Source organism: Vulpes lagopus, chromosome 8, assembly GCF_018345385.1.
Source record: "Vulpes lagopus strain Blue_001 chromosome 8, ASM1834538v1, whole genome shotgun sequence".
NCBI lineage: Eukaryota > Metazoa > Chordata > Mammalia > Carnivora > Canidae > Vulpes > Vulpes lagopus.
The window spans coordinates 88,335,738-88,363,302 of NC_054831.1; the positions used below are offsets into that span (position 1 = coordinate 88,335,738).

At 39.8% G+C, this 27,565-nt stretch overlaps 1 protein-coding gene across 4 annotated transcripts in view; it reads left to right on the forward strand.

Annotated features, from left to right (window-relative positions):
- Window positions 1–312: 312 nt before the first annotated feature.
- Window positions 313–27,565, forward strand: part of KCTD16 (potassium channel tetramerization domain containing 16) — a 255,053-nt gene continuing 227,800 nt past the window's right edge. The window contains exons 1-3 of one of the 4 annotated variants that reach the window (XM_041767247.1): window positions 313–607; window positions 915–997; window positions 1,403–2,561. In XM_041767247.1, the coding sequence (XP_041623181.1) occupies window positions 1,730–2,561 (832 nt within the window). In that variant the 5' untranslated portion in view covers window positions 313–607; window positions 915–997; window positions 1,403–1,729. Of the gene's footprint in view, window positions 998–1,402; window positions 2,562–27,565 lie in introns of all 4 variants that reach the window. The other 3 variants (XM_041767248.1, XM_041767246.1, XM_041767249.1) reach the window with 3 other exon arrangements.

The following is a 27,565-nucleotide window of genomic DNA, read 5'->3' on the forward strand; positions in this document are numbered from 1 at the left end:
CTCGGGGCTCGGGCAGGACGCGGAGGGCGGGGGGAGCAGGACGGCGCAGGACGGGGCCGGGCGCAGCGCGAGGCGCGAGGCGCGAGCGGCGGCGGGTGCGCGGCGCCCCGGGCGGCCCCGGGACCTGCCGGCGCGGACCACGCGGCCCGAGCTGCCCGAGCTCCCCCGCGCTCCGCCGCGCCCCGCCGCGCCCCGCCGCGCCCCGCCGCGCCCCGCCGCGCTCCCGCGCTCTCCCCGCGCCGTATTCCTTTAAGATGATGTAATAGGCATTTCCCTGGACGGTGTCCCGCCTGCGCCGCCGACACAGCAGCCTCCGGTGCGCACGGGGAGCCGCGGAGCCGCCCAGCCCCGCCGCCCGCCGGAGGAGCCCGCGCCCCGGCCCCGGCCCGGCCCGGCCCGGCCCGGCCCGGCCTCGCCGCTGCGGCTGCCGGCGGCCCCCACCGGCCTGGGAACATGGGAGTCCGCGGCCCGGGCCGGCAGGGGGGGCGGCTGCCTGGGACCCCCGCAGGGCGCCTCTGCCCGTCTCTCTGCTTCTGGGCTTTCTGAAAAGCTGCTAAGTCCCAGGACCTCTTCCAACTCTCTTCTGTTTTAAGGATTCTTTCTAAAGGTTTGATTTTTTTTTCTTTTTTTTCCTTTTTTCTTTTTTCCTCTCTCTCTCTCCCTTTTTACTGGAGAAGCTTTGGTTGGGTATTTTCTCTGCCTGGCTTCTTCCACCCAGACACCTCTCCCCACGCTTTAACTTTTTTTGTGACTTGTTTCAACTTGAGATTGGGAGTGAATACATTCCTCTATGCGCACATACAAATATACATTTATATAAATATTTATATGTATGATTATTATTTTCTAAGAGCACATCTCTCTGGCACTTCTCATTGATACCTCTGTCCTTTACCTCTTTGGGATTTGACAAGCTCCAGACTCTGTGGCTGTGGATTCTGATTGCTTTGCAAATGGGTATTTCTTCACAGGAACTGGGTTTCCGGCACTCACTAAGGTAAGTTCTGAGACTTATTGTTTTCCTGTCCAGCTTGGAGAGAGAGACAGAGAGAGAGAGAGAGAGAAAATCAGCTTTAGAAGTTGAAAATCTTCTATTCCTTTTTAAAGCAGGAATACAAATAGAAATATTTTTGATACTAATTGCCGGAGACAGAGGCATATGGATAAACATGTAGACACGAAATAGCTTGAGAGAAGCTACAATTTAGTTGAAGAATGGCTGAAATCAGTAGTTCCAGGGCTGCTTATGTAAAATAATCTCTCCCTCCCTCCCTCCCTCCCTCCCATCCTCCCTCCCTCCCTCCCTCCTCTCCCCCTCTCCCTCCCTCTCCTCTCTCCAGTGGTGTCTCTTTTTCTGACTCATGCTGGGTTTGAGGAAATAATTTTCTCTCTTTTCCTTCAGACAGACCTCTGAGTAACTGGGGACGTGGCCTGCCTTGCCTACTGAGCTTGGGGCAGATCGGATGGAGATGAGTTGATGATATTCTATGAAGTGATAGCTCACCACCAGCCAGGGTTTAAACTACTTTTGCAGCATCACTTCACCTGTGGACTCTTCTAAATTTTGCTTTCTTGGGGGAAAAAAAAAAAACTGGGGTAAGAGAAGGTCGTTTTTTAACAAGTTAGCATCCTTCTTCCTCTTTGACAAGTTGATGCAAAGGATAAGGCTGTGACTCCATTGGATTGCACCTTCAAATCAAAATAGGAGAAGAACAAGAAGAAAGGGACAATGGCTTTGAGTGGAAACTGTAGTCGTTACTATTCTCGAGAACAAGGGGCTGCAGTTCCCAACTCCTTCCCTGAGGTCATGGAGCTGAATGTTGGGGGTCAGGTTTATTTCACCCGCCATTCCACATTAATAAGCATCCCTCATTCCCTCCTGTGGAAAATGTTTTCCCCAAAGAGAGACACGGCTAACGATCTAGCCAAGGACTCCAAAGGAAGGTTTTTCATTGACAGAGATGGATTCTTGTTCCGTTACATTCTGGACTATCTCAGGGACAGGCAGGTGGTCTTGCCTGATCACTTCCCAGAAAGGGGAAGACTGAAAAGGGAGGCTGAGTACTTCCAGCTCCCGGACTTGGTCAAACTCCTGACCCCTGATGAAATCAAGCAAAGCCCGGACGAATTCTGCCATAGTGACTTTGAAGATGCCTCCCAAGGAAGCGACACGAGAATCTGCCCTCCTTCCTCAGTGCTCCCTGCGGACCGCAAATGGGGCTTCATTACGGTCGGCTACAGGGGGTCCTGTACCATGGGCAGAGAGGGGCAGGCAGATGCCAAGTTTCGGAGAGTTCCCCGGATTTTGGTTTGTGGAAGGATTTCCTTGGCAAAAGAGGTCTTTGGAGAAACTTTGAATGAGAGCAGAGACCCTGACCGAGCCCCAGAACGATACACCTCCAGATTTTATCTCAAATTCAAGCATCTGGAAAGGGCTTTTGATATGTTGTCAGAGTGTGGATTCCACATGGTAGCCTGCAACTCCTCTGTAACAGCATCTTTTGTCAACCAATATACAGATGATAAGATCTGGTCAAGCTATACTGAATATGTCTTCTACCGTAAGTACAAAGGGTTCTTATTGTTTTTCATCTGTATCAATTCTCCTTACAGATGTTTGTGGTCTGCATGTCCAGTCAGTGTCTAAGGAATACAGTCTGGGATTTTTATTTTAAACTCATGAGGTATAGCTAGAGTATTAGAGGTTCTAATTGAAGTCTCATGTCATATCTAAGGCAACTTTTATCTGTTTTATCAACGATGTTAGAGAACATTCAACGGCCTATGCAAATGATACTGGTTTAGATATACGGGGAATGGAAGCAGATATCTCAGATACCGAATTGTGAAGAGAAGATGATGGTTCGAACTTGGCTCTTGGTCCACGGGAGGTTGGCAGACTCAGAGTGGATAAAGTGGTGCTGTCCAATCTTTTGTGTGAACTTTGGGATCTGTTAAGCTGGTTGCTCCAGACTTGCTTTCACTGGGGCTCTGAGAACACAAATGGCTGTTGCACAGAATGATGTGGTCTCGGCTAGATAGATGGCAGTATAGACTGACAAAAGACCCCCTGGCTCCCCCACTAAGTCTGAAATTTGCTTTTATAGGCTTTACAGATTTGCTGTTTGAGTCTTTAGCATTTTATACTGAGACTGGAGTTGCACTGCAGACTTAATTAAACTAAACTTCATTTAAGACCCATCTAAAAGGAAATAGCTCTTTGAGAACTGTCAATCACAAGCAAATATCTTCAAACACCTGAGGTGATAGAATTACTGACATAAAAGGGAACTAGAGGGGGGAAAATGAGTGGAAACAATTGTTCTGAAGCTTTCTAAGTAAGCCTTTCTTAGAGGTCAATGCATTGGCTTAAGTGACGACTTCTGCTACAGATTGCTTTGTTTTATGAAATGGCATCATTCTAAATAAACCGTAAACTGTTGATTTCTAAAGGGAGAATAGTGAATCAGTCTGTAAAGTTTAGTGCTTGATTTAACAGTAGATTTTCACCAGGGCCTGGGAATGGGGTGAAATGAATTCCCTAAGAAATGTTTCTATTAGCATTCAGTTTCCTCTATTCTTATTTTAAGGCAAATCCATAAGTTTGGAGGATTAAAATGTCTAAGTTTTTTTTTTTTTTTTTGGTTTTTTTTAATGTCTAAGTTTTTTAAAACATAAAGGTATGACTGAATTTCTTGGACTGATTTTTGCCAACGGTTGTGTTTCTCCATGTGGAGATGGTGCTGGGAACATGATAAAGAAGCCAGTGGCAAGCTGAGTTGTTCTGTGCTGGGTTTATCACACATTAGATTTTTAGAAGTGAGGACACATGGATTGTGTGGAAAGGACAGCCTGTGGAGCAAAATGAAGTCAGCTATCAGTTCAGGAACATATTGATGTATAATAAGAAGCATTATTTGGTCCAACAACCCTATCAATGGCCTTTATCTATAATCTATATCTTCCTCGATGCTGGAGCTTAGTCACCAGATACTGCTTTTCTTTCTTTGGGTGTAGAGATAAGACTGTAGCTTTTTAGCCTTCTGTGAAGGAATCTGACATTATCTGTAATTCTGTAGAACAAATATCTGTTCCTAAGTTTTTGGAAAAATGCATCTTAGAAAGAGTTCAAATCTAGGTTTGTGATATTTACCTGGTTCTGCAATTTCTAATATTTGAATATAGCACTTTGCGAGGCTTTAGACAAGTAAATGAAAACATACCAGCCATAATCCCCACAAAAAAGACATTAGATTTCTGTCACTTACTCATCTAAATGAGACCCCAAACCTGAAATGTATTTGCCTGTTAGCTCACTGACATTTGTGTGTTCATCAAAGACTCATCCGTCTAACACCATGTCCTCTTTATATTGCTCTGAACAGGTTCTGCTCTGCTGATCATATAATTGCTTCCTTCTTTGTTGAGTTGCTGAGAGGTTGCTGAGGAGCAGTTTGCTCTCCATCACTCATGGACAGGCTAGCATAAACAATGCAACTTCATATTGCACAGCATATATATTTTATGTGATATACTTCCCTTTGTACCTAACATCCCAAGCTAAGTATTAACTCTTCATCTGTCTTAGGACCAATAAAGCTGACAGCTGGCTTTCTAGGGTGCATAACAGCTTCTGTGCAGACATTTAACCATAATTATTTAATTAGAAGCTGCCAACTGTGCCTATATAAGCATTAATTTATCAAGCTGTTGTGCTCGGGTTAATGGGCCGAAACTATGGGAGGTGCTCTAAAGCAGGGAGTTGACTCTGCAAAGATGCTCTTCATCCAGCACTAGCCCTGCCCGGCCCTGCCCAGCCCTGCCCAGCCCTACATAGCACTGCCCAGCATGGAGCCCCGATGTGCACTGTGCAAGCAGAGCACTTGGATACACCACTTCAAGGTTGGAAGGGGCCGCATGTGTCCCCAGGAGCATCTCCACATCATTATGTTAAAAAACAAACAAAACAAAACAAACAAACAAAACAACTACCAGCCAACCAGCAAACAAAAAAAGATGCCCTTCAAAAAGAAATTCAACTTCCTCCTTAGTTGGAAAAATTATATTGTATATACAAACTCCTTAGATCCAAGGAATTAACTCCAAGCAATCAGACTCTTCTAATAGTGTGGGAATATTGCAAAGTCATTTTGCCTGGATCCATATCACAGTAAAAAATGAACAATGAGAAGTAAATACGTTCATAGGTTGGCTGACAGTCATGAGGGGAGACTCCTTTCTTCCCATGTTTGCCTCATTTTCTTCCAAGTTTTCCAAGGTGAAATTGAGAGACCAAAATCTCCCTGTCAATCATTAACAGATTAGATTCTTGCTTTTAATCTTAATATAGACCTAGAATTGATGGTGAAAATCAGGTAGACTGTATGGTTAATGTAGAACTATGAACAATTAAAGTCAACAGGTGTTCATATGTGTTTAAGAAGGTGATAAGAAATGTGTCTACATTACTTACACACCAAAATATGATATGTGAGATGGTATGGATTATGATTCACTTATCAGCAACCAGGAAAATGTGATTGATGTATCACAAAGAAACATCTGGCATAAAAAGAAAAGAAAAAATGTATGTAGGGGTGCCTGGGTGGTTCCGTCAGTTAGGTGTCCAACTCTTGGTTTCGGCTCACGTCCTGATCTCATAGATCATGAGATCGAGTGAGCCCCACATTGGGCTCTGTACACAGTGGGAGTCTGCTTGGATATTCTCTCCCTCTGCCCCTTCTTCTGCTCTCTCTGTCTCTCAAATAAATACATCTTTAAAGAGAGAGAGAAAGAGAGAGAGAGAGATAACTAGCCAGGATTGCCTCACAAAGCATTTTAGATATGTCCTTTGTTTTAATTTAAAACAATGGGAATGTGGGGCAGCCCGGGTAGCTCAGCGGTTTAGTGCCATCTGTAGCCCAGAGTCTGATCCTGGAGACCCGGCATCTAGTCCCACATCGGGCTCTCTGCATGGAGCCTGCTTCCCCCTCTGCCTGTGTCTCTGCCTCTCTCTCTCTCTCTGTGTGTCTCTCATGAATAAATAAATAAAATCTTAAAAAAAAAAACTATGAGAATGTACCTTTCCTTTTCTACCACCCCACTAGCTAAATAATTACCTCTTTTTTCTCTTCAGGCATTACAGGAAGGCAATATCATAAACATCAGATAATGCCTCCTTGACTCACCTGTAAATGTATTGGGAGCTGAGTAATTTGGAAAAGAGAAGTCCTGATTTTGAACCAGATACTCAATGGCTATTCATGCCACCGAGGAACAAAATCACAGGTGCAGAAAATAAATGAATCTGTTCGTTAGAGCCATCTTCCAATACTCAAGATTAAGAAGACTATTCTTGGTTGGAGAGAACTATACACATTTTTAAAATCCTGCTCATGTCTGAGTTACTTCAGACAAATGCCTGAAATACTCAAAATCAAAGGAATTTGCCTCTAATTTTACTGTGATAACTTGACAAGTAGGGAGTTTAATTCATAGGATGCATACTCCAAAAACATCCCCTCTGAGTTCTGTGAATTATAGTAGAGACACCGACTCATCGCCTTTTCAACAAATTGCTGCTTGTCGGTGCATTTTCATCTTCTCTTTACTTCATTTCCTTAAATTTAAAGGTTGTTTCCACAAAACTCTCTAAACTGCTTTATATACTGTTAACCTTAAAAATGAAGCTGCTAGTTATTTTACCAGCAAAACTAGGTTTATTTGGAAATAGTAGAAAATTGCAATTCAGGATAAGCAAACGAAGGCAAAACCATAGGCAAGTTGGAGAACAAAGCGGAGAAATTCTCTTTTATGGAAGAGGAGGAGGGTAGCATCTAGAAGGGCTGTTATAAACAGAAGCCCATTGGAGTAAACTGGGAGTTTGCAGTATAGTGACTTTTCATTGGCTCAGTTGTGATAGTCTCTTTTTGGCTGGGCTATTGCCAGGGGAGTAGCCAACCTTTTGCCCTCCTGGGGGGTGGTAAAGCAGTATGGACTTGCAAGGTCTTCTCTTCCTTCTGAGCCTGCAGTTGATGACACATGGTAGGGTGTAAGAGTTTCCCCTTCTAGAATCTGGATTCCAGTTTAAATGAGATTTCCTTTTTAAAATAGTACACAGTATTTCAGGGTTGTTGATTGAGATGGGGTGTTGGAGAAAAATCTATCAGAAAATGAGTTCTCAGAATTCAACTGCATGACCTTGTATTGAGAAGAAGTATGTGGTTGTGGCTGCTGCCAGCCAATAACTTACCCAACATTGACTTTAGAAGCTTCAGTAAAGGGAGAGGGGGACAGTGTGTTCTTAACAGGTAGAAATGCAGCCATCCTGAAATGATTCTAGATCTTTTCCTATTGGTTACTCAAAAGATAGCAATGATCATTTCTATTTTTATTGCTCATAGAAATATGATGTTGGTACATTCAAAAAGAAGCGACAGAGCAATGTAGTCAGAACTGTGAAGGTTTGGTCTTTACTACCATCTACCTCTCCTCTTTCTGTGTTGTTCTTCTGTCTTCTCCATCTTAGAGACTCTCCTAGTCCTGTTTTAGTCATTTCTGCTTTTGAGTTCTTTCTTGCCATTGTCAGTAAAAATTCTCTTCTGCCATACATTTAGAATACTTTTAAGGCATAGTGTACTTTTCTCAGGGGTTTTGGTACATAAGAAACCTTCTGATAGTTGTAGAACAGGTAACTTAGTATCCCAAAAAGAGTGTTCTTTTTTTTTTTTTTTTTTTCCAAAAGAGTGTTCTTAAGATATAAGCTTTCTTAATTTATATTTTAAAATGTAACACAATTTAAATATAAGGTTTCATCATGAAGCTGAACTGGACGCATGCTTGGGCAGATACCGAATGGTAATACTCATGACAAAGGACAGGCGTATGGATGTAATTTCCTTTTAGCTCTTTAAAGTGCTGTGCTCTGAGCAATGGGCTCAATATAAGAGTGACATAATCGTGCTAGTAAAATATTTTATTACACTATTTTCACTTTCATGCTGAATAAGATATGTTACCTGAGCCCAGTCCCTTGTGCAATTCAGCTACTTTCTTCCTAGGTCTTGGACATCACTGAACAAATTTCACAGCAAGAGAAGTGTCAGTATGTGGGCAGGATGGGGAGATCTCTGAGAATGCCCTTAAGTGCCTCAATATGTCAAAAAAAATATATATATATACAACTGGAAAGAGAAGACCAAATGTCCCTGACAATCTAATGAGGTTTAGGTCTTATCAAACAAATGAGAAAAGGAAATTGCTGAGAATATGGCACAAAGCTCCATTTGGAACCCCTGCAAGCATGCACAATGGAGAGGAGTGACTGCACAGGAGAGAGTGAACATCCAATGTATAAAAGAAAGTTCTTCAGAAATGGATACATGGATGCTCAGTTTCTGCATCTAACTGACTGTTGCTCTTTTTCTTTGTTTTTTTTTCCTATGGCTTTCCTCAAATAGTGCATTTCTTGGCAAGTCAATGAAAAAAAAAAAACTTCATACAGAAATTTTCAAGTGCATCCAAATGTAGACACCCAGTTCCAATAATTACAATTAACATTACAAGAGCAATCTTGTTTTATATATATTTCTACCTACTTCCCCTTCTGTCTGCACTACATTATTTTGAAGCAAATTTCAGACATCAGTCATTTCATTCATCCACAAATACAATGCTGTATGTTTCTAAAATGAAACAGATTCAAATAAAATATAACACAATACTATTATCACACATGAAATTAGTAATTCTTGACTATCATCTAATATCTAATTGATGTTAAAACTTCTTTGATTTTGTTACAGTATTTTCCTAAAGTTGGCTTCTTAAATCAAGGTTCAAGTAAGGCCTATCCATTATCTTTGATTACTGCTGCTTCTTCAAAATTTTAAAGATATTGCATTTATCCCATATGCAACAAAGTAGCGAAATGTATATATTAAATCTCTCTTAATCTCTCCTTCCCACCCTCCTTTCCTCTTTCTCTTTCTTTCTTTCCGTCTTTCTTCCCTTCCTCCCTCCCTTTCCTCCTCCCTCCGACCTTCCTTTTTTTTAAAGTCAATTTATTTGTTTGAAGAAACCAAATTGTTTGCCATGTTCAATATCTAGCTTTCTGGGTTTTACTGATGCATCTCTATGATTTTTGTGATTTCATTAAGACATTCTTTTTCCTGAACCCTATATTTTTGAATTTGTATGATCTAGACTCTAGATTTTAGAGACTCGATTGGATTCATGTTCAGTATTTCTGGCAAGAAATCTTTGTAAGTGATGGCAAGTCCATTTTTTAAAATATTGAAGCATAATAAACATATAGTATTATATTAGTTTCAAGTTTACAATGATTCAACAATTTAATATTACTCAGTGTTCATCATGATAAGTGTATTCTTAATTATTTTTATCTAGTTCACCCAAGGCAAGTCCATTTTTAATTTTTAATTTGCTTTGGAAGGCAATACAAGAAACCCCTATTTTTATTTCCAGGCACTCAAGAACTATTTAATATTCCCTTGCTGTTTTTTTTTTTTTTAAGATCTGTTTATTAATTTGAGAGGGAGGAGGAAGGGGAGGAGGAGCAGAGGAAGAGGGAGAGAGAACCTTAAGCAGTCTCTGTGCTGAGCACAGAGCCCAACACAGGGCTTGACCTCACAACCCTAAGATCAGGACTTGAGCCAAAATCAAGAATGGATGCTTAACCAACTGTGCCACCCAGGAGCCCCTCCCTTGCTGTTCTTATTATTAAAATGGGCTAACATCAAGGGTATAGTGAGCCTGCTGAGATGTGCAGCAGGTCCTATACACTGGGAAGAAGATTCATTTTGTGTGGGAAAGTTTCCCTCCTGGCTATTCAAATTTTATATTCTTGGATTCTTTCAACTGTGTTCAACTGCACTGAACTCATCATCTGTATTCCCTAAACCTCCTGTCTTACTTGTGTTCACAGTAATTGCTGTCGTCAGTCACTCATGTCCTCAGGGAAGAATGAAACCTGGGTGGCATCCCTGACTTCCTTCTTCCCAACCTATGATGAGTCCTACCAGTTCTTCATTTCTCTCAAGTCCATCCATTTCTTTCCATCACTGATGCTACCCTGGCCCACACCACCAGCACTGCTTTTTGTTGCCTCGAAACCCTGGAAGCTTCCCAAGTGAAATATGAAACCAAGCTTTGTTTGCAGAGGGCAGGAAGAGACTGAAGAAAGGCAGATCTCTCTAGATTGGCAGCTAGCAGGCTTCATAAGCAGGAGAATGTACTTACAAGGCTGATTTGGGGCTGCCACAAGACAAATAGATTCTGCATCCATCTGCCAAATCTTAAAAGTTTACATAGTGGCCTTAATGGGGTTCAGTGACATAAACCATCCAGATGGTCGCAACACCATATCACTATCTCAGGCTGTGTCCTTGGAGCGGCTTCTGGGAGCAGGGAAGGCAAGCAGAAAGCATATTCCAAAGACAGGGAAGGGTTGAGGAGCCTCTGATTTGCCTGGGTCCAGCTCACTGGTCAACCAGTGGCTCTTTCTTCTTGATGACCTCACCCAACACTTTTCTAGACTCCTGCAAAGAAACTTAAATTGTCCTCTCTACTCCAAATTCAGTGTTATCCCCTTTGGATCTGTCCTCCCTGCTGAAAAAAAATGGTGAGATTTCTAAAATTCAAGCTTGACTATGTCACTCCTGCTTTAAGTTCTTCATTGCCTTGCAACTGCTCTTAGAGTTAAATGCAAACTTCTTACCAGAAATCCTTACACAGCCCCTCATGAGATGACCTCTCTTTCCTTCCCCAGAACCTTCTCTTGTCATCCTGCCCTTTGCATTTTTAACCTCAGCTATACTCAATTTCTTTCAGTTTCTGAATGCTCTTATGTACTTGCTTCTTTGGTTTTGTGTGTGATGTTCTTTGTCTGAGACTCTGCTTCCACCGGCTTTGATGAACTAAATCTTCAGGTTCCAATCTAGAGATTCCCTTTTCTGGGAAGCCTTTCCTAGCCCACTGCATCTGGTTAGGCACTCCTTATCTTTGACCCAGAGGGTTCTATCTTCCTTTACCATGGCACAAATAATATTATACTTGATTATTTAACTGTGTCTTTTACATTTTCTGTAAACCCTGCCAAGATAGTAACTGTGTCTATCATGGTCATCATAATACCTGGCACAGTATGTGGAATAAATGTAGGTGCTCCATAAATATTTTCCAGAAAAATGAGAAATAAACGCCTACTGCAAAGTTCAATTATGGTCATAGATGCCACTGTCTTGCATACACTATTGCATTATGTCTTAACAGAAGAACAAGAGAGCAGTGATGGAGTGATGGCACTTTAAATAATAATAACAGTTTTTCCAAATTTCCATTGAGTGCTTCAGGCATTGGGATAAGCACTTTACATACAAATTGGAGATCTTACCGAAAGACTCATGTGCACTTAGCAACTGCACCGAGATTTGAGCTCAAGGGGACTGAGAAAAACACTTAGCAGAAGCAAAGTTCCCTGTGGTCTCCTTTTAGTTGGTTCACCCAAGCAGGAGCAAATCAAAGCCGGGTGCAGTCAGGGTTTATGGAACAATCCAGGAGGGACTCAGGAGTCAGAAAAGTGTTCCAAAATTGAGAAAGTAGCTCCACGGTGAAGAGAACTCTACTAGAATACAAAGAATGTTATGAGACCAATCAGGTTTCTTCATAAATTCTCCTTCTGCTGAAGTGTTCTATTTCCTCCTCCCTTCTTCCCATATATGTTAGGGATTGCTCCTTAATGCCAGAGGCAGCAGAACATGGTGGTTAAGGGCCTGGGTTTTGAGGTCCAGAGTGCTTGAGGTTGAATCCCTAGCTATTGGGATCACTGACAAAATATTTTACCTCTGTGCCTCATTTTCCTCATCTGTGAAATGGAGGTGAGGACAATAGTACTTACCTCATTTGGCTGCTATGAGGATCAGATGAGTTGCTATATATAAAGTGCTTGCAATGGTGCCTGGCACCCAGTCATTGCTGTGCAAGTGTCAGTAATTACCAGGGTGGCTGGAAATACTGGGTAGAGACATGGTTGCTTTCTTTAAATAAACCACCTGATTCTTTCTGATATTCCCCTTGAACTCTTTGCTCAGTCTGTTGATACTATGCATTTTAAAACAAATAAACAAACAAAAACATCCAGAAAATTTTTTTCTGAGAGAAAGTGCATGAACAGGGAAGGAGGCAGAAGAAGAGGAAGAGAGAATCTCAAGCAAACTCTCTGCTGAGTGCAGAGCCCAGGACCTCGAGATCATATCCTGAGACGACATCAAGAGTCAGACGCTTAAGCAACTGAGCCACCCAGGTGCCCCCAAAAGTCATTTTAAAAAGGAAATTCAAATCATGTGTTGTACTTGAATCTGAATTTGCATATAAGTAAACACCCTAAAGATCTTCAAATTCTAGTAAGTCTTTTCTTCCCCCTGGCTATTCCATCATGGAAGTCATTAATAGTGCCTTTCCCTCCACCTTGTTTTCAATGTGTGGCTTTTCAGAACGTGGGATAATGTGAGGTAGAACTGAAATTTAAGACCACAACTTAAATTATATATTCAGGCACTGCAGAATTAGAATAACATTTTATGAATCTCAACTTAGAGAATATTCTCCTTCATGGTGACAGAAAATGGTTATTGAGCATGCCACTGACAATAGGATCATTCAAATTGCTCTAAAAACGAAAACGACATTTTTCTCCATACTGTGAGTAGCTGCGTTGTATGGCATTAAAAAGAAATCAGCGCTAATGTGGGGCTGTTGCCATGTGACCTGCTCAAAAGCTGCCCATGGGAAGAAATTGATACTTTCCACTTTCATTCATCAGTCACATTCCAAAGTGGAAAACTCTTGCCATTTTTCCATCCCAATTTATACCGACCTTTTATTCTGAGTATATTTGATGAAATGTGACTGTCAATTAATTACATTGGTGAAAATAAAAGGCAACCCATTATACATAATTTGATGGAGCACTTAAGATGCCATAGAGCTGTTGTATATTGTGTTTTAAACAATAGACTATCCAGATCAACAGTACAAAGCATCTAAATAGAGAAAAGGGTAGGTAAACTCTGGTAATGTTGACTTTCCTGTAAAGGGGACCTTGGAACAGCAGAGACATTCTAAGGACTGGAAAAAGGGCAAGGTGTATATGGCTGTTAGTGGGGGCAGAAGGTACAGTTAAAAACACTGGGAGGCTTGAGAGCTGGGGAAGTGTTGCAGTTCTGAAAATCCCCTAATCATGGAAGGAGAGCTGGCACATGATGCAAAGCACATCAAGCACTGGTTGGGAGTCATGGCTCATTGTGTTACAGCATAAACGTTCAGTTATGTCAGGTGGAAATCTTTCCTGTGGGCATGTGTCTGCAAATTTGCACTGGAATTCTAATGGAAAATAGGATTCATTTCTCTTTAATTTGCTTTTTAGCCAGTGAGGTGAAATGTCTTTTTTTCTTTAAATAGAGGGATACCTGTGTGGAGCTGTACAACTTGTTGAGCTGCATTGTCATAGTAAAGTGTTAGTTTCTATTTGTGTAAGAAAAGTGTGCATTAAAAAATGAGCCTGGGAGGGGCACCTGGCTGGCTCAGTGACTCGAGCATCTGCCTTTGGCTCAGGTCATGATCCTAGGGTCTTGGCATCAAGTCCCGCATTAGGCTCCCCACAGACAGCCTGCTTCTCCCTCTGCCTGTGTATCTGCCTCTCTCTGTGTGTCTCTCATGAATAAATAAATAAATAAATAAATAAATAAATAAATAAATAAAATCTTTAAAAAAAAATGAGCCTGGGTGGATACTCAGTTGAGTATCCAATTCTTGATTTCAGCTCAGCATGATCTTAGGGTTCTGGGATCAAGCCCTGCATCTGGCTCTGCCCTTGGCACAGTCTGCTCATCCCTCTCCCTCTGCTCCTCCCCTTGCTTGCATGCTCTTTCTCTCTCTAATAAATACATCTTTAAAAAATATTTAAAATATAGGCTGGATTTCAGTTTTTAAAAAATAAGCAGTTTGCTTGGCTCTTCTGGAGAAGATACTCCTGTGGCATGGAGCAGTAATGACTAATGATATAACGTGTGATACCTTCAATGCCATAAAGGGCCCTTTTTAGTCATTTGGATGCTCAATAATGTAAAATATTTGTCTGAAAAGATCTGATTGTTTCCCACTTACTAAGGACCTGTTTTATAAAAAGTACTTCTCTTTGTTTTGGTAGGATTGTCTGTCCATTAAGATGGGTAGGAAATATCGTATCTGTATGCAAAGATCTGATATCCTGACTCACAACGTCCTCATGCTGATGGTTTTCTAGTACTTTTCCACAATGTGTCAGGGAAGTGATTCACAGAGTGCACAGCCACCATTGATTAGAAACTGCTGGCCCTTCAAACCTTCTTTCATCTGCATCCTTCCACACAGTTAGGACATATAGTGAAGTGTAATTTTGTTGTCTAACACATCTTGACATCCGTTCATCAGAACAGCCTTCATTAACAGGCAGATTTAGGTCTAGCCTAAGTTACTTACACATAATTCTGTTCCCTGCCTTCTGGCTATGTGAGTAAATGCCAGGCACTGTGACCTTGGTATGCCCTTTGCTTTTGTGTGTCTTAGGTTCCTAGCCATCTCTTCAATGGTTGGCCCATATAATTCTTCCAGACATATTTATTGAACACCTACTATGCACCAGAGACTTCATGCAGTTCCAGGGATTCACCTGTGAACAAGGAGCATATGGTCAATTCTTTCATGGAGCATATGGCTTAGGGAGAAATTAGACTGGTAAATGGGCAGTTTCTATCTAGTGTGATGAGGAAGTGTAAATTGATATGAAAATAGAGAAGAAGCTCCTAAGCTGAACTTGGGGTGTCAGAAATTAAATTGGAATTTATTTTAATGCTTGGAGAGGAGAAAATGCTTAAATCTTTAATGCATTTGTTGATTTTAAGATACTAGCTGACTGATAGTCATAAAAGTTATATCCTAGGATGGCTTAGCAGAACTTTAAGATCACCAGTAATCATTTCATTTCTCATTAGAGAAATCTCCTTAGATTTTTTATCCCAGTGATAGCTGTCTGAATGATTTTAATTAGTCTAGGAACCACTATCTCAAAAAATTCTTCAGTTCTCTTTTCCATGAAACCTTTGTCTTGATAAAGCATATATGCAAAATCAGAAGCTAAATGATAGCCTTACACGGCTAGCAATTGATTTTAAAGATACTTTACAATTATGTCTGTAATCTCCTTTTATACTGATTCTCAAAATGGTATATGTCATTATTATTCTTTTAACTTTAACTCAGGATTCCTGACTTACCTTGTCAGTTTCATGTACAACTCAATGTCAGTAACTTCCCCAGTGTGAACACACAGGAGGTGATCATAGGCATTTGTTGAATTAATGAATAAATTCATACCACCACATTTTTAAATAAAGAAAATATGAAATGGAAAGGGAATGAGATTTGCTTCCAGTTTTGCTTGATGTTTACTTTTAACCGTGGATGCATTCTATACACAATGGTGAAGGTGTGGTTGATAAACTGATGGTATCAGAACTATCTGGGTAAAAACCTTCATCCTGTCACTTCCCCAGAGGGCATCTTTGGGTGAGTGTCTTACCCTCTTTACACCTCAGAACACTCATGTGTAAAAGGGGAACAAGGAAGCCTCTCTTGGGAGTGTGGTGAGGATTAAGCCAGGGTCAAGCCATCTTATTAGCTTGTCTCATCATTAGCCAGGTATGTCACCTTGAGGCTCTTTTAGTTCAACTTACACATCGGCATGTTTTGGACCTAGAAGAAGAAACTGAGAATATGGAGCCATTAGAACCGATCCTGCCCACTCAAACAGCGAAAGTCCAGCGGCTGCCCACTGGTTTCACTCTGGATTATTACTATACACACTTCATTACCTTGGAGGAAGGAAAAACACAGCATATATCATCTGTTCTTCTAGTTCCTTCCATAATCTTGCCTCCCCTGTCCCTTCTGAAGACACTTGTCCACCCATGGTACGCCATTACACTGGCCTTTTGACAGTTCTTTTTTTAGGCCAGTCTGTCGGCCATCTCAAGACTCTGCATTTGTATCACCTCCCCCAAAACACTCTTCCTTGCACTCCTTGCCTTTCTGAGTCCTTCCGGTAGGCTTGAACAGGTTTTCCTTGGAAAAGCTTTGGTTACATTCCTAGCTGAAGCAGAAGATATCATCCTTATTCTCTATTCAGCACCGTGTTTCCAGCATAGCACTGTTCACACGTGTGATTATCTGCTTGACTTTCTCTCTCTCCCTCAGTTGACTGTAAGTTTTATGGTGGCAGGAGTGCTCTTGTATCTCTAGAGTCTAGTATAGTGTAGGCCATCAATAAGTTATTTTTTCTCTATTCACTTCACCCTGCCATGTAAAATTACAATAGTAGGATTCCCTCTCATAGTGAAGGCAACTGATTATATATATATATATACACACACACACTCACACACACACACACATACATATAAATAAAACATATATTATCTCTGGCTAGTAGAGTAGAAATGGATGAAGGTGAAAAAGCAGAAGGCACCCAAGGTAAATCCTGAGAGATTGGATAACAGATATAGACAAGAGTGGAAACTTGCTTTGACGAGTTACTTAGTCTCTCCAACACTAAGGTACCTCAGCTGTGTAAGGAAATAATGGACTTAATTCACTCTCATAGGACACTGAGAGCTGGATAGTATGACATGTATAAAGAAATGATGTTGCTTGAATAGATGTGTGCTATGAAGGCGGATATTATCTTAGCTTGAGTGAACATCAGGAGGATGTCTTAAGAAGAGAGAGATTAAATCTGCTCATTTGGAAAGTTGTTAAGTCATTTAGAAGTGCATGGTCAAAATGCGCAAATGGGTTTTAATGGGACTACAGCACTAGCATTCTTATTGTATAAGGTTGAGTAGCACACAGTCAACATATGTGGGGTCTATTCTGATCTCCTCCACTTGCGTCATGATCACAGACGTATGGTGTGAAGGTACTGGCCAAATGGATAAACACAAATCCCTTTTTGAAGCCCCATAAACTGTAATGCTGGATGGGAGCTTGTAGTGTATCTTTCACACCAGGGAGAGTGCCGACTGGATTTATAAAATCAGAGTACCCTGGGAGATGCAGGATCTTGTGATTCCATGCTTCAGTTTCCTCTCTTTGAATCTCGGGCTTTAAATGAAGTCCTAGGTAGAAGCCAATATACAGAATCTTTTAAAGTGGCATCATTCTGATTTAAGTGGGAACTGGTTGTTAGACATTCTTCACCATTCCATTTCTCCTTTCTGCCTTTTTTCCTCTGGTGGCCTTTGGGGCAGTTCCAGGAAAACCCTAACCCAGACATTCGAAACAAATGGTGAATTTTCATCTTTTGAAAAAAAATGTTTTAAAGATTTTATTTATTTATTCATGAGAGACACAGAGAGAGAGAGAGGCAGAGACACAGGCAGAGAGAGAAGCAGGCTCCATGCAGGGAGCCCGACAGGGGACTCGATCCCGGGACTCCAGGACCACGCCTCGGGCCAAAGGCAGGCACTAAAATGCTGAACCATCCAGGGATGCCGAAAGATTTTCTTTTTACATTTTTGGTCAGGTTCTTAGCTGTGTGTTCTACTTCTTTTATTTTCATTTGACTTATGTTTCATTCTCAGGACAAGTATAAATGGAGGATGAATTGAAGAAAGGCAATTATTAGAAAAAATAAAGAGCAAAAATAAATTAATTTTGCCTCTATCTTTGGTATTTTACGGAGAAAGAAAGGTAACTACCTTAATTAACTACTGTAAATTTTTGTGTAACAACAAAAGAGATGGGAGTCATTGTTATTAAAAGAAAGCCTGGAAAATAGTTTTTCCAACTTCATATGTGCTCTACCTAGTAAATTTGCAGTTGTTTTCTAAACTGTGAATAAAGCCTACAGTTAGTATATTATTCTATCAGATCAATATAATGTATATTTTCCATTGACCTTAAGAGACTATGGTAAAATCTCTGGTTGAAATGGCGCTTTCTATCTTGACATGAAGAATTAATTGTAAACGGAAAATCTATTTTGAGGATGTTTGGAAATATACCTCATATCAGCCATATTCTTCTATATAAAAACAGCAGGAACACTTTTTATCATAGCTATATTTTCATATTGTTTATAGTCTGTGATTTGCCTTGGTAATTTGCTTCCTTTTATGGGAAAACAAGTTTTCTTCCAAACAACCAGATGTAATGTAATCAAATAATTGCTATCTTAATTTGCTGCTGAAGTCCTCCTGAAGAGAAAGAAAGAAAATACAGGTACGTAGCGACCTGTATTTGAACTCTGTGATGTTCCAATGATCATAGTTATCCTTTACTGAACTCCGTGTCAGGTTCACATCAAGTGTTTCTCATTCAATCCTCTTGAAAACTCTACAGTAAGAGACTGGGGCTCAGAGAAGTTCAACTTCCTCAAGGTCACTGTTGGAGCCTGCTTCAGAATTTCTGTAGAGGAAAACCAAGTAGTGTTAAGTTTGAGAGAAGTTCATTTGTTCATATCAAGAACAGGGGGAGGTAAGCTGATGGAGACCGAGGGTGGGTGATGAGGCTGTATTTTAACCTCTCCATCCCTCAGACCCAAGCTGCTGCTGTAGGGTCTAATAACTGGGACAAGCAGAATTAAAAAACCCCAGTTGCCCCGACCCCAGTTCTCATACTCTTAACTGTCATGCCATACCACAGAAGTACCAGATGGCAGTGCTATCTTTTTTGAACTGCCAAAAGCAGCTCTTCAAGGGAGCCACCTCCCAAGATTAAGTGAGGAGCCCACATACAGCCTCCAGGAGGGGGTGGGATGGCAGAAGGTGCTGGACAGGGATGATTTCCCATTCTTTTCCCCTTCAAATTTCAAGTCTTTCAGAGCACGATTTCCCCCATGATACAGCTTTAAAAAAAATAAACCAGATTGGGCTGAAATCTGCAAATCTGTCCTCAGTTACCCACACAGAACTTCTGGGACACAATCTCTTCTCCCAGAGACTCCTACACAGCATTATTTTTAAGAACTCGATTTCCTAGGTACCACAAATACGAAGAGGCACAAGATTTCATAGTACAAAAAGATGTCAAAAACATTTGAAGTGGAATAGGAAGAATTTCATCCTTGTCTTCCTAAATACCTAAGCAAAAAGAAAAAAAGAAAAAAGTATACATACAAATGTATAAAATCCTGAAAAGTGAAAAAACACAGAGGCATATTAGCAATTTCTGGTTCTAGAATCAGTAGCAAAAGTGAAATGAGTGAGGTAGTCATAAACAAGATTAATCCAGATTCCCAGGCGGACATTGTTGGTCCCCAGAGAAAAGGCACATTTAGACGTGAACTTATGACGAGAACTCAAAACACTATTTAAATCATAAAAAATACTGAAAACGAGCTCCTCTTTTAGCTCACCTAGTTTTTACTTTGGGGATAGTTACTTAATATAATTGTCTTTAAGTATTTTATATTAATGATAGCTTTATACTACCTTAGTAGCCTGGCCATATACAGCAGCAAGGTTATAACCCAAAACTAAAAAGAAACATCGATTCTTGGTTTTAAAAGCCATTGACCTTCTTAGCCCTGTTCCTTTCTAAATCTTGATGAAAGTCCTAGAACCCTAGAAATAAAGAGGTATGAAACTCTTGGCTTTCCCCCATGTCTTAGGGTGTTTTTTTTTTTTTTAAATATTTATTTATTTACTTATGATAGACATAGAGAGAGAGAGAGAGAGAGGCAGAGACACAGGAGGAAGGAGAAGCAGGCTCCATGCCAGGAGCCCGACGTGGGACTCGATCCCGGGACTCCAGGATCGCGCCCTGGGCCAAAGGCAGGTGCCAAACCGCTGAGCCACCCAGGGATCCCCTTTAGGGTGTTTTATTTACTCCATGTAACTGTTTACTCTTTTCTAACATTAATTCTAAGTGCCACTGATTGAGTCCAAATCACATAGCAAAGTGCTTTGTAGATATTATCATGTTCTCTCTTCAGAACAACTGTAGGGGGTGAGGATTATTTTTTCCATCTTACATAAGAGAAAACTGAGACCTAGGAAGAGCCTTACCCAGGTTCATAGCTAGTGAATAATAAAATCAAGATTTAGACCCTGGTCAAGTCCATCTGACTCTAAAGACTGAATGCTTTTTTAATTACTAAATTACCTTGGATAGTACAGAGCCTTCCTATAAAGTGAAATATTGAAATTGGTAATACAGAAAATAAGATCAAAAGAGGATTTTAAAAAAGATAGTAGAAGAAACAGTATACTTGTATGCTGACAGGAAGGTTCTAGTTGTTAGGGAAAAAACAGACAATATAGGAGAGGAAGGAGAGAGAGTTGCCTTGGATAAGTAAGAAGGAATGGGATTGAGTGCATAGACTTTACCCTCTGTTGCGAACCTTATCAGTTCATCCAGGGTAATAGGGTGTACGAATATGTAATAGATACAGTAAATGTATACACACATATGTATAGATATGTATGAAAATGTAATATATATGTATATGAAATAGTAATAGAATATATGGGTATAAATATGGTTGGTACACTTTCATAGGAACTTACTGATTCTCCTTTGGGTCACTTCTATTTGTTCAGGAAAATAAGAAGCTTCAAGACTGAGGATGGGAAAGGAGGTATTTGAGGTTTGAAGAGAATAAAAACAGTATAAAATGGTTAGCTAGGATGGTGAGGAGTGAATGAACTAGGGGGTTGTATTATTGACTGGGAGCATTAAGGACTCCCTTCAAGCAAGTGGCCATGAATTTAAAGTGAAACCATTTAGCATGGTTATACATTTTTCTCCAGCTGCGTGGATGCATGTGGAGAGCAGGTCCAGATGTGATTTTAACCACTGGGTGTAAGGTTTTGCAAAGTGGGGGTAGATGAGTTGTATGCAAGAGAGTTATTAAAATAACTGATTATTGAATTTTAAGTTACTGAGATATTCAGTGGGGGCATGAAGGACAATGAAAAGGTACAGAATTAGTGGGTTGAAGTCTCTAGGGAGTCAAAGAGTTGTTGGAATCTAGTATTGGAGAAAATGAGCTAGAAAGTCAGGAGGAGATGGTGGGACTTGTGAAATTGGGCTTACAGAGGGTCAAGCAGTTGATAATGACACAGTGTGGGCCATGACCATGAAAGTATGTGGCCAAGGGAGGGTGGAAGATGTGATTATTGGAATAGAGAGGTTGAGAGTATTCAAAGATAATTTGTGCTGGTATTGAAAGCACAAGATTAATGTTATTTCAATTTCATATCAACTCTATTGTCCTCATTGTAGAAAGAAAAACTGAGGCTGGGTGTTGGTAATTAAGTCCAAGATCCCAATGCTGAGAGGCATCAGCCTTAGGACTTAAATCTAGTGTGTAAGACTCATCTCTCTTACCCACTGTACATGGTGGCTTATTTATGGAATGTTCTCTGCCTCTATGTCATAGCTAAAGGGGCTGAGAACTTGCAAATGTTTTGTGTCATTTGCCTACCAAACCTGTCATTCACCAATCTAGATTCATTAAGCACCTACTGAACACCAGTGTGCTACAGTGTGCCATGTTCAGGGCTACAAGAATGAAAGGTATTTATGAAGTTGCAGTTTATAATTCCCTTTGCCAATAAGAAAGTATTTTAATCATTATTTGAATATTTTATTGCCTTTATTAGATTATAAAAATGAGTAGAGAATAGAAAATGAAAGTGCTGATATTGGTGATAAGAAGCATGTATCTCATAAATTTAATATAATTGAGACAAAGGTGGAAATCTTTAGGTATTCTGAAGAGGAATCCTCTGAAAGGGGAAAATCTTTAGGTATTCTGCAAGTGAGTATCATTGGATTTAAGTCGGTTGAATGAGTTTTCAATTAGGAAGGAAAAAAATCAAGCCAAAAAAAGGTATATATGTGAGAACTGTATTTCAAAGACATTGTTTTTATTTCAGAATTTCTATCATGTAAGATGTAAATCTGTGATTTGATTTATGCAACAAGATCTTTATACTTGACTAAAGGGATATGTTTTACATTAATATATGGGAAGTTTTTACAATATAGAATTGATATGAGTATTGGGGGGAAAATGGAAGATGAAGTATTTGATTCAGTGTGGAATGATCCGAGATGTCTTCCTTGAGGTGGCCTTTTTAAAAAGCAAAGTCATAAAGACTGAGGAGCTTATTGGGCAGACAAGACAAGGAATAGGAAAAAGGACTAGCAGGTGTCAAGGCACAGAATTGAGATTGAACACGGCCTGTCTTCTGAACCTCATGGTTAGAACTTAAGGGCAGGGGGCAGCAGCAGCTCTCTGTCTAGAAAGCTAAGATAGAACAGATGGTGAAAGGCCTCACATGACATGGTAAGCTACTGTACTTTATCCTAGATCCTGGCGAGACTTGTAGGTACCAAAGAACCATAAAACATGTTTATCAGTGTCTTCTTTCTGTTTGCATCATTAATTTAGTTAGCAAAAATCATATCTTTTTGTTTGATGCTTACAGAACACTTTGTAATTATCTATGATTTGGGGTACACTTTTTTGGACCGTTGTCATACATTTCTTCCTTTAAGCTATTTGGCTTACTGAGTCTCTTCATTCATGTATTTGATAAATATTTATTGAGCACCTACTCACTACCAGATATATTCTAAGTACTAAGGATTCAGGATGAATGCAATTTCTGCTTTCATAATACTTATATTTAGTGGGGATATAGATTGGTAGGGCAAATTCATATACAGATTATATGTCCTCCTAAATTGCTATTTCATGCTAATATTATAATTCCCTATCTATGACTCATTTTTCATTCTATGCTTTAATCTAGTTATAGCATCAATGGTGTGTCTTCCTACAATGTCGGTTGGAGGAGGAGCCAAAGCAGTATAGGCTTAAATCACTCTCTATGAATACTGCTTATATAGGATGTGTATTAGTCTAAACTATGAAGTCGAAAAGTCCCTCCCCATCCTCTGCTATACCTTGCTCTCTGGTGTCAAGAGTGGTCCAGAAATGGTAGCACCACACAAAGAAAGGACAAAGGTTTCCAATCATATCATTAATTCTTCATTAAGAAGAGGGAACTAGTCTTGATGGTTTGCCGAATGGTAGACTATTATTCCCTTGTAAATTCATATATATGGTCTAAAAGATCAGAATTTTTCTTAAATTCATGTTTGGAATTCCAAGTAATCTCCTTATAATATTCAAATAACAATAACAGTATTTTAGAATTGTTGTTAAGGACAACAATAGTAATAAATAGCTAATACATTCTGAGCACTTACTGAATATATTATATCCACTATCTAAACACTCAAAGTAATGGGCTCAGAGTGGTTAAGCAACTTTCCTAAGGTTGCACAACTAGTAAAAAGCAGAGATGGGGTTCAGACCTGAGATACAGGTTTCTAGAACTTGGGCTCTAGATATGTGATCATGCTACCACATAGTCTTTTTCCTTCTGGAAAATAAACATCTTTTGGTGGAATCTAAAATAGATTCCTCTCTTAGGTCCAAGGTAGATTCTATCCCTAAAGGAGAGTCTAACATCTTTAGAGCAGTAGAAACCTAAAGCGAGCCATGTATATAGCTGAAAATTTTCTAGTGGAAAAAAAAGTTAAAAGGAGTAAAATTAACTTGAGTAAAATATTGTATCTAATCCAATACATAAAACTACTATCCTTTCAATATATTTCTACATATTTTTCATTGCCTCAGTTTTTAAAATTTAAAACAATTAAAACCAAGTAAAATGTAAAAATCAAGCTTTTCAGTTACATGTGCCATAATTCAAATGCTCAGTAGCCACTTGTAGCTAATGGCTACTGTCTTGCAAAGTGAAACTTTAGAGGGTCCCCTTTTAAGGAGCTTCAAGTTGTTCACGGACATCATTTACAGATTCATTTACAGACTGTGAGGTTTTATAGTTTTATCATTTTTTTGAGAGAGAGAGAGTGCGTGAGGAGAGCTCAGGGGTGGGTGGAGTGGAGAAGGTAGGGGCAGAGGAAGAGGGAGAGAATCCTAGGCTCCCCACTGAGTACAGAGCCCTACACGGAGATCCTTCTCAGAACGCTGAGATCATGAACCTGAGCCCAAATCAAGAGTTGGTGCTTAACCAACTGAGCCACTCAGTTGCCCCAGTAGTTACTTTTCAAATTCAAGATTAGAAACATGGAAGCTGTTTCAGGCAGAGCACTTGTTTTTCATTCATTGTAGAACTGTGTCTTCTAGATTTTGTTAAGTGCTTTGCAGGTACCTGCCATATTTCCAGCATTAGTGAGCCTCCAGTCTCATAAAGGAAACCATATATCAACTGTTAAATAAAAGAATATGGCATCATTGTGAAAGTTAAAGTTTAAACAAAATAAAAAAATTTGTTCTTGTAGGCACAGGCAGAGGCAAAGGCTGTGTGATCTTTGTCATTTTCCATCCATCCCAGATGAAATTCTGATACTATCATTTTAAATTCATTACTTTATTATGTTGAAATCTACATTGTGAGAGCTCAGATACCATCAAGGTCGACTGTTTCCATCTGAATTTTAAAACCTGCAGGGAGTCTAATCATCACAGCTTTCTTCCTGAGCTTGGGAAAGAGACAGGGAAGGAAGAAGAGATGTCTGAAGCTCGCATATCAGCCCTACTCAGAGGTCTTTTTTTCTTTTTCCATTCCATCCCTTTTTATTTTGTTTTCTTGCAAAAAATAAAGAGTTTAGTGATTATGACTTCAGGTGCTGTCCATCATAGTTCCGTCCCCAAAGGACTGTGTTATTACATTATTTGTATGTTAAGTGGAATCCATTGTTACAGCCAGCTTTTTCTTGTTTTATACTTTTAGCTCTTCCATAAACAGGACAGATAATGAACATTAAAGAACCCAGCTTACCCAGGAAGATAAGGCAAAATTACCCAGGTGTTTGAATTGTGCTGGCCAGTTTTATCTGGTTGTGATAAATCCTCTCCTGTTCTGGCAGTCAGTGCTGGGAAGGGGAAAAGGAAGAATTACAATACACTAATGAGTGTACTCCCTAGTGAATCTCTACACTATCTATCTGTTTTAGACCTAGGACACCATAGTATTTTTAGATAAAAGTCTCCAAGGTTTAAAACACAATTATAATATTTTCGGATTAGGTAAAAAAATTTAAAAAATTAAAAAAAAAACAGTAGGAGGAGATGATCTATTGTAAAGAACCTAATCTTCAATTATTGTATTTTGCTTTTGTACAGAAGTATTTACATTACCCAGTCATGGGATGCCAAACAGGTATCATATCAGTGGCCAAGTTTTCAGTTATGGGAAGGAAATGAGTTATTTTTCCTTTTGATGTGGCCATTGGATGTTCCAAATTCAAGTCAAGATGAATTCTTCAAACCTCCCTATTTGGTAGAGCCTCTGGCCATTTGTCTCTAAAACTGGTGTCCACCAGCCTCATTCCACAAGAGAAAGTTCAGATTTTAACTGTCTTATGAGAAGTGTAATATAGAAAAGATTCACACATTTTATTGACTTCTTTTTTTACTCCAGCCTGTGTTGGTTGAATCACTTATATTTACATGTATTTCTTCTCCATCTCAGGGATCACGAGTTGTTTGGGTGACATAAGAGGTGCTGAGCCAGTGGGGTAATTTCTAAGCAACTTCACTCAATCCACAAAGACCAATGAACATAGTGGCTGTTTTAGTAGAGGATCCTAGACTTGGAATCAGGCTAGAGTTTCATGCCCCACTTGTGCTCCTTACCAGCTCTGTGAGCCAAGGGCAAGCCACTGGGCAAACCGAGTCTGGTCTTCCCGCAAACAATGAGAACAAATCCGCCACCTCACCAGGTTGTTGGATGGCTCAAATAAGATGATGTGTATAGAACACTTAGCAAATTATAATGCACTATACTGAGAATTTAATACATATATAAACCATACTCATTATGATCTCTTCCCTTTCCACAGACAACAATTATTATGATCAAAAATAAGAAACCAAGCTCTCCCTAAAGGGACCTCAGCCTTTTCTTCTCTCCTAATGAAAACAGAAATATATCACTGTCTCTTTGGATGAAAGCTAAAAGCTATCCAATGAGCAATAAATAAATGATTGCCTGGAAATATATACACTAGCCTCACTAAAGCTGAGCTCAATTTCCAACACATGGGAGTATACAAGTACACCCAGCTGATGGAATTAAAATGTTCTCAGTTTATGCTTTCAGGGGGAATCATTTTGTATTGGTAATAAGCCTGATGTTATGCACAGAGCTTAGTCTACTGATTGGGTGTTTTCAACCTTTTAACAATGTATTCCTTTGGATTCGTGTAAGTCTCATGTTTCCCCATTCTTTGGAGGTTCTAGTGCCTCTCCCAGTATATAGCTTCCCTGTCCATAGCTAAGAAAGGCTAAGCTAATGTCCTCAATCTCCTGATTAGCACCAGGAGCTTCAGCAAATTAACTGAGCTCTTGATTTCCATAGTTTGTGTTTAACTAGAACAAGGGCTGTGGAATACATCTGATTTGGTCAAACCCTCACTCTAACTAACCACTTATTTCTTTCTGAACTTGTAAATACAAGTTACCTAAACTCTTGATGATTCACTTTCCTCATCTATAAAATGGAAATGATGACAGTAACTACTTTATGGAATTGCTGAGAAGGCTAAATGAAATTATGAATATAAAGTGCTTAGTGAAGTGCCTGGCTCATGGGTAAGCCATCAATGAATATTAGGTTTTTTTAAAAAAATATTTAATTTATTTATTCATGAGAGACACAGAGAGAGAAAGAGAGAGAGGCAGAGACAGGCAGAGAGAGAAGCAGGCTCCATGCAGGGAGTCGGATGTGGGACTCGATCCTGGGACTCCAGGATCACGCCCTGGGCTGAAGGTGGAGCTAAACCGCTGAGCCACCGGGGCTGCTCGAATATTAGTTTTTTATATTGCTATTAATATTATTATTAAAATGCAAGAGGTTTTTTTAGCTTTTTAGATAGAAAATTATACTATAATATTACCTATTATTAAAATTCAGACAGGTATTTTTAAATTCACTATTGAAAATTTATGTCTGTGGGAATGAGCCTCATGCCCTTTGGAAACATTTTAATGTCTGATTCTTATCGTAAAAGACACAAAACGCACCGAAAGAATTGAAGTAACTTCAGAGTATGAACATCTTCCTTCTTTCTCTGTATCACAAACTCTTGTCAGTGCTGTGTGCTTTACCCAGTACTTACTGACTGTGATAATTTTTATACCAAAAGGTCATTGTCAATGTCTGGAGTGTAGAACAAGATCAAGTATAGATCTTGGCAATGACTCTATTATAGCATTGACATCATTAAACAACAAAACAGTTACGTAGGCCCCCCTGCATGCCAGGCGCTGTTAGATGCTGGAGATACGTAAAACCTGTCTTTGCCCTTGAGGTGCTAATATTCTAGTGGAGACATAAACATGAATATAAGTCATCAGATAATTAGTTAAGTACTGGATCTAGGAACAAATAAAATGCAGAGG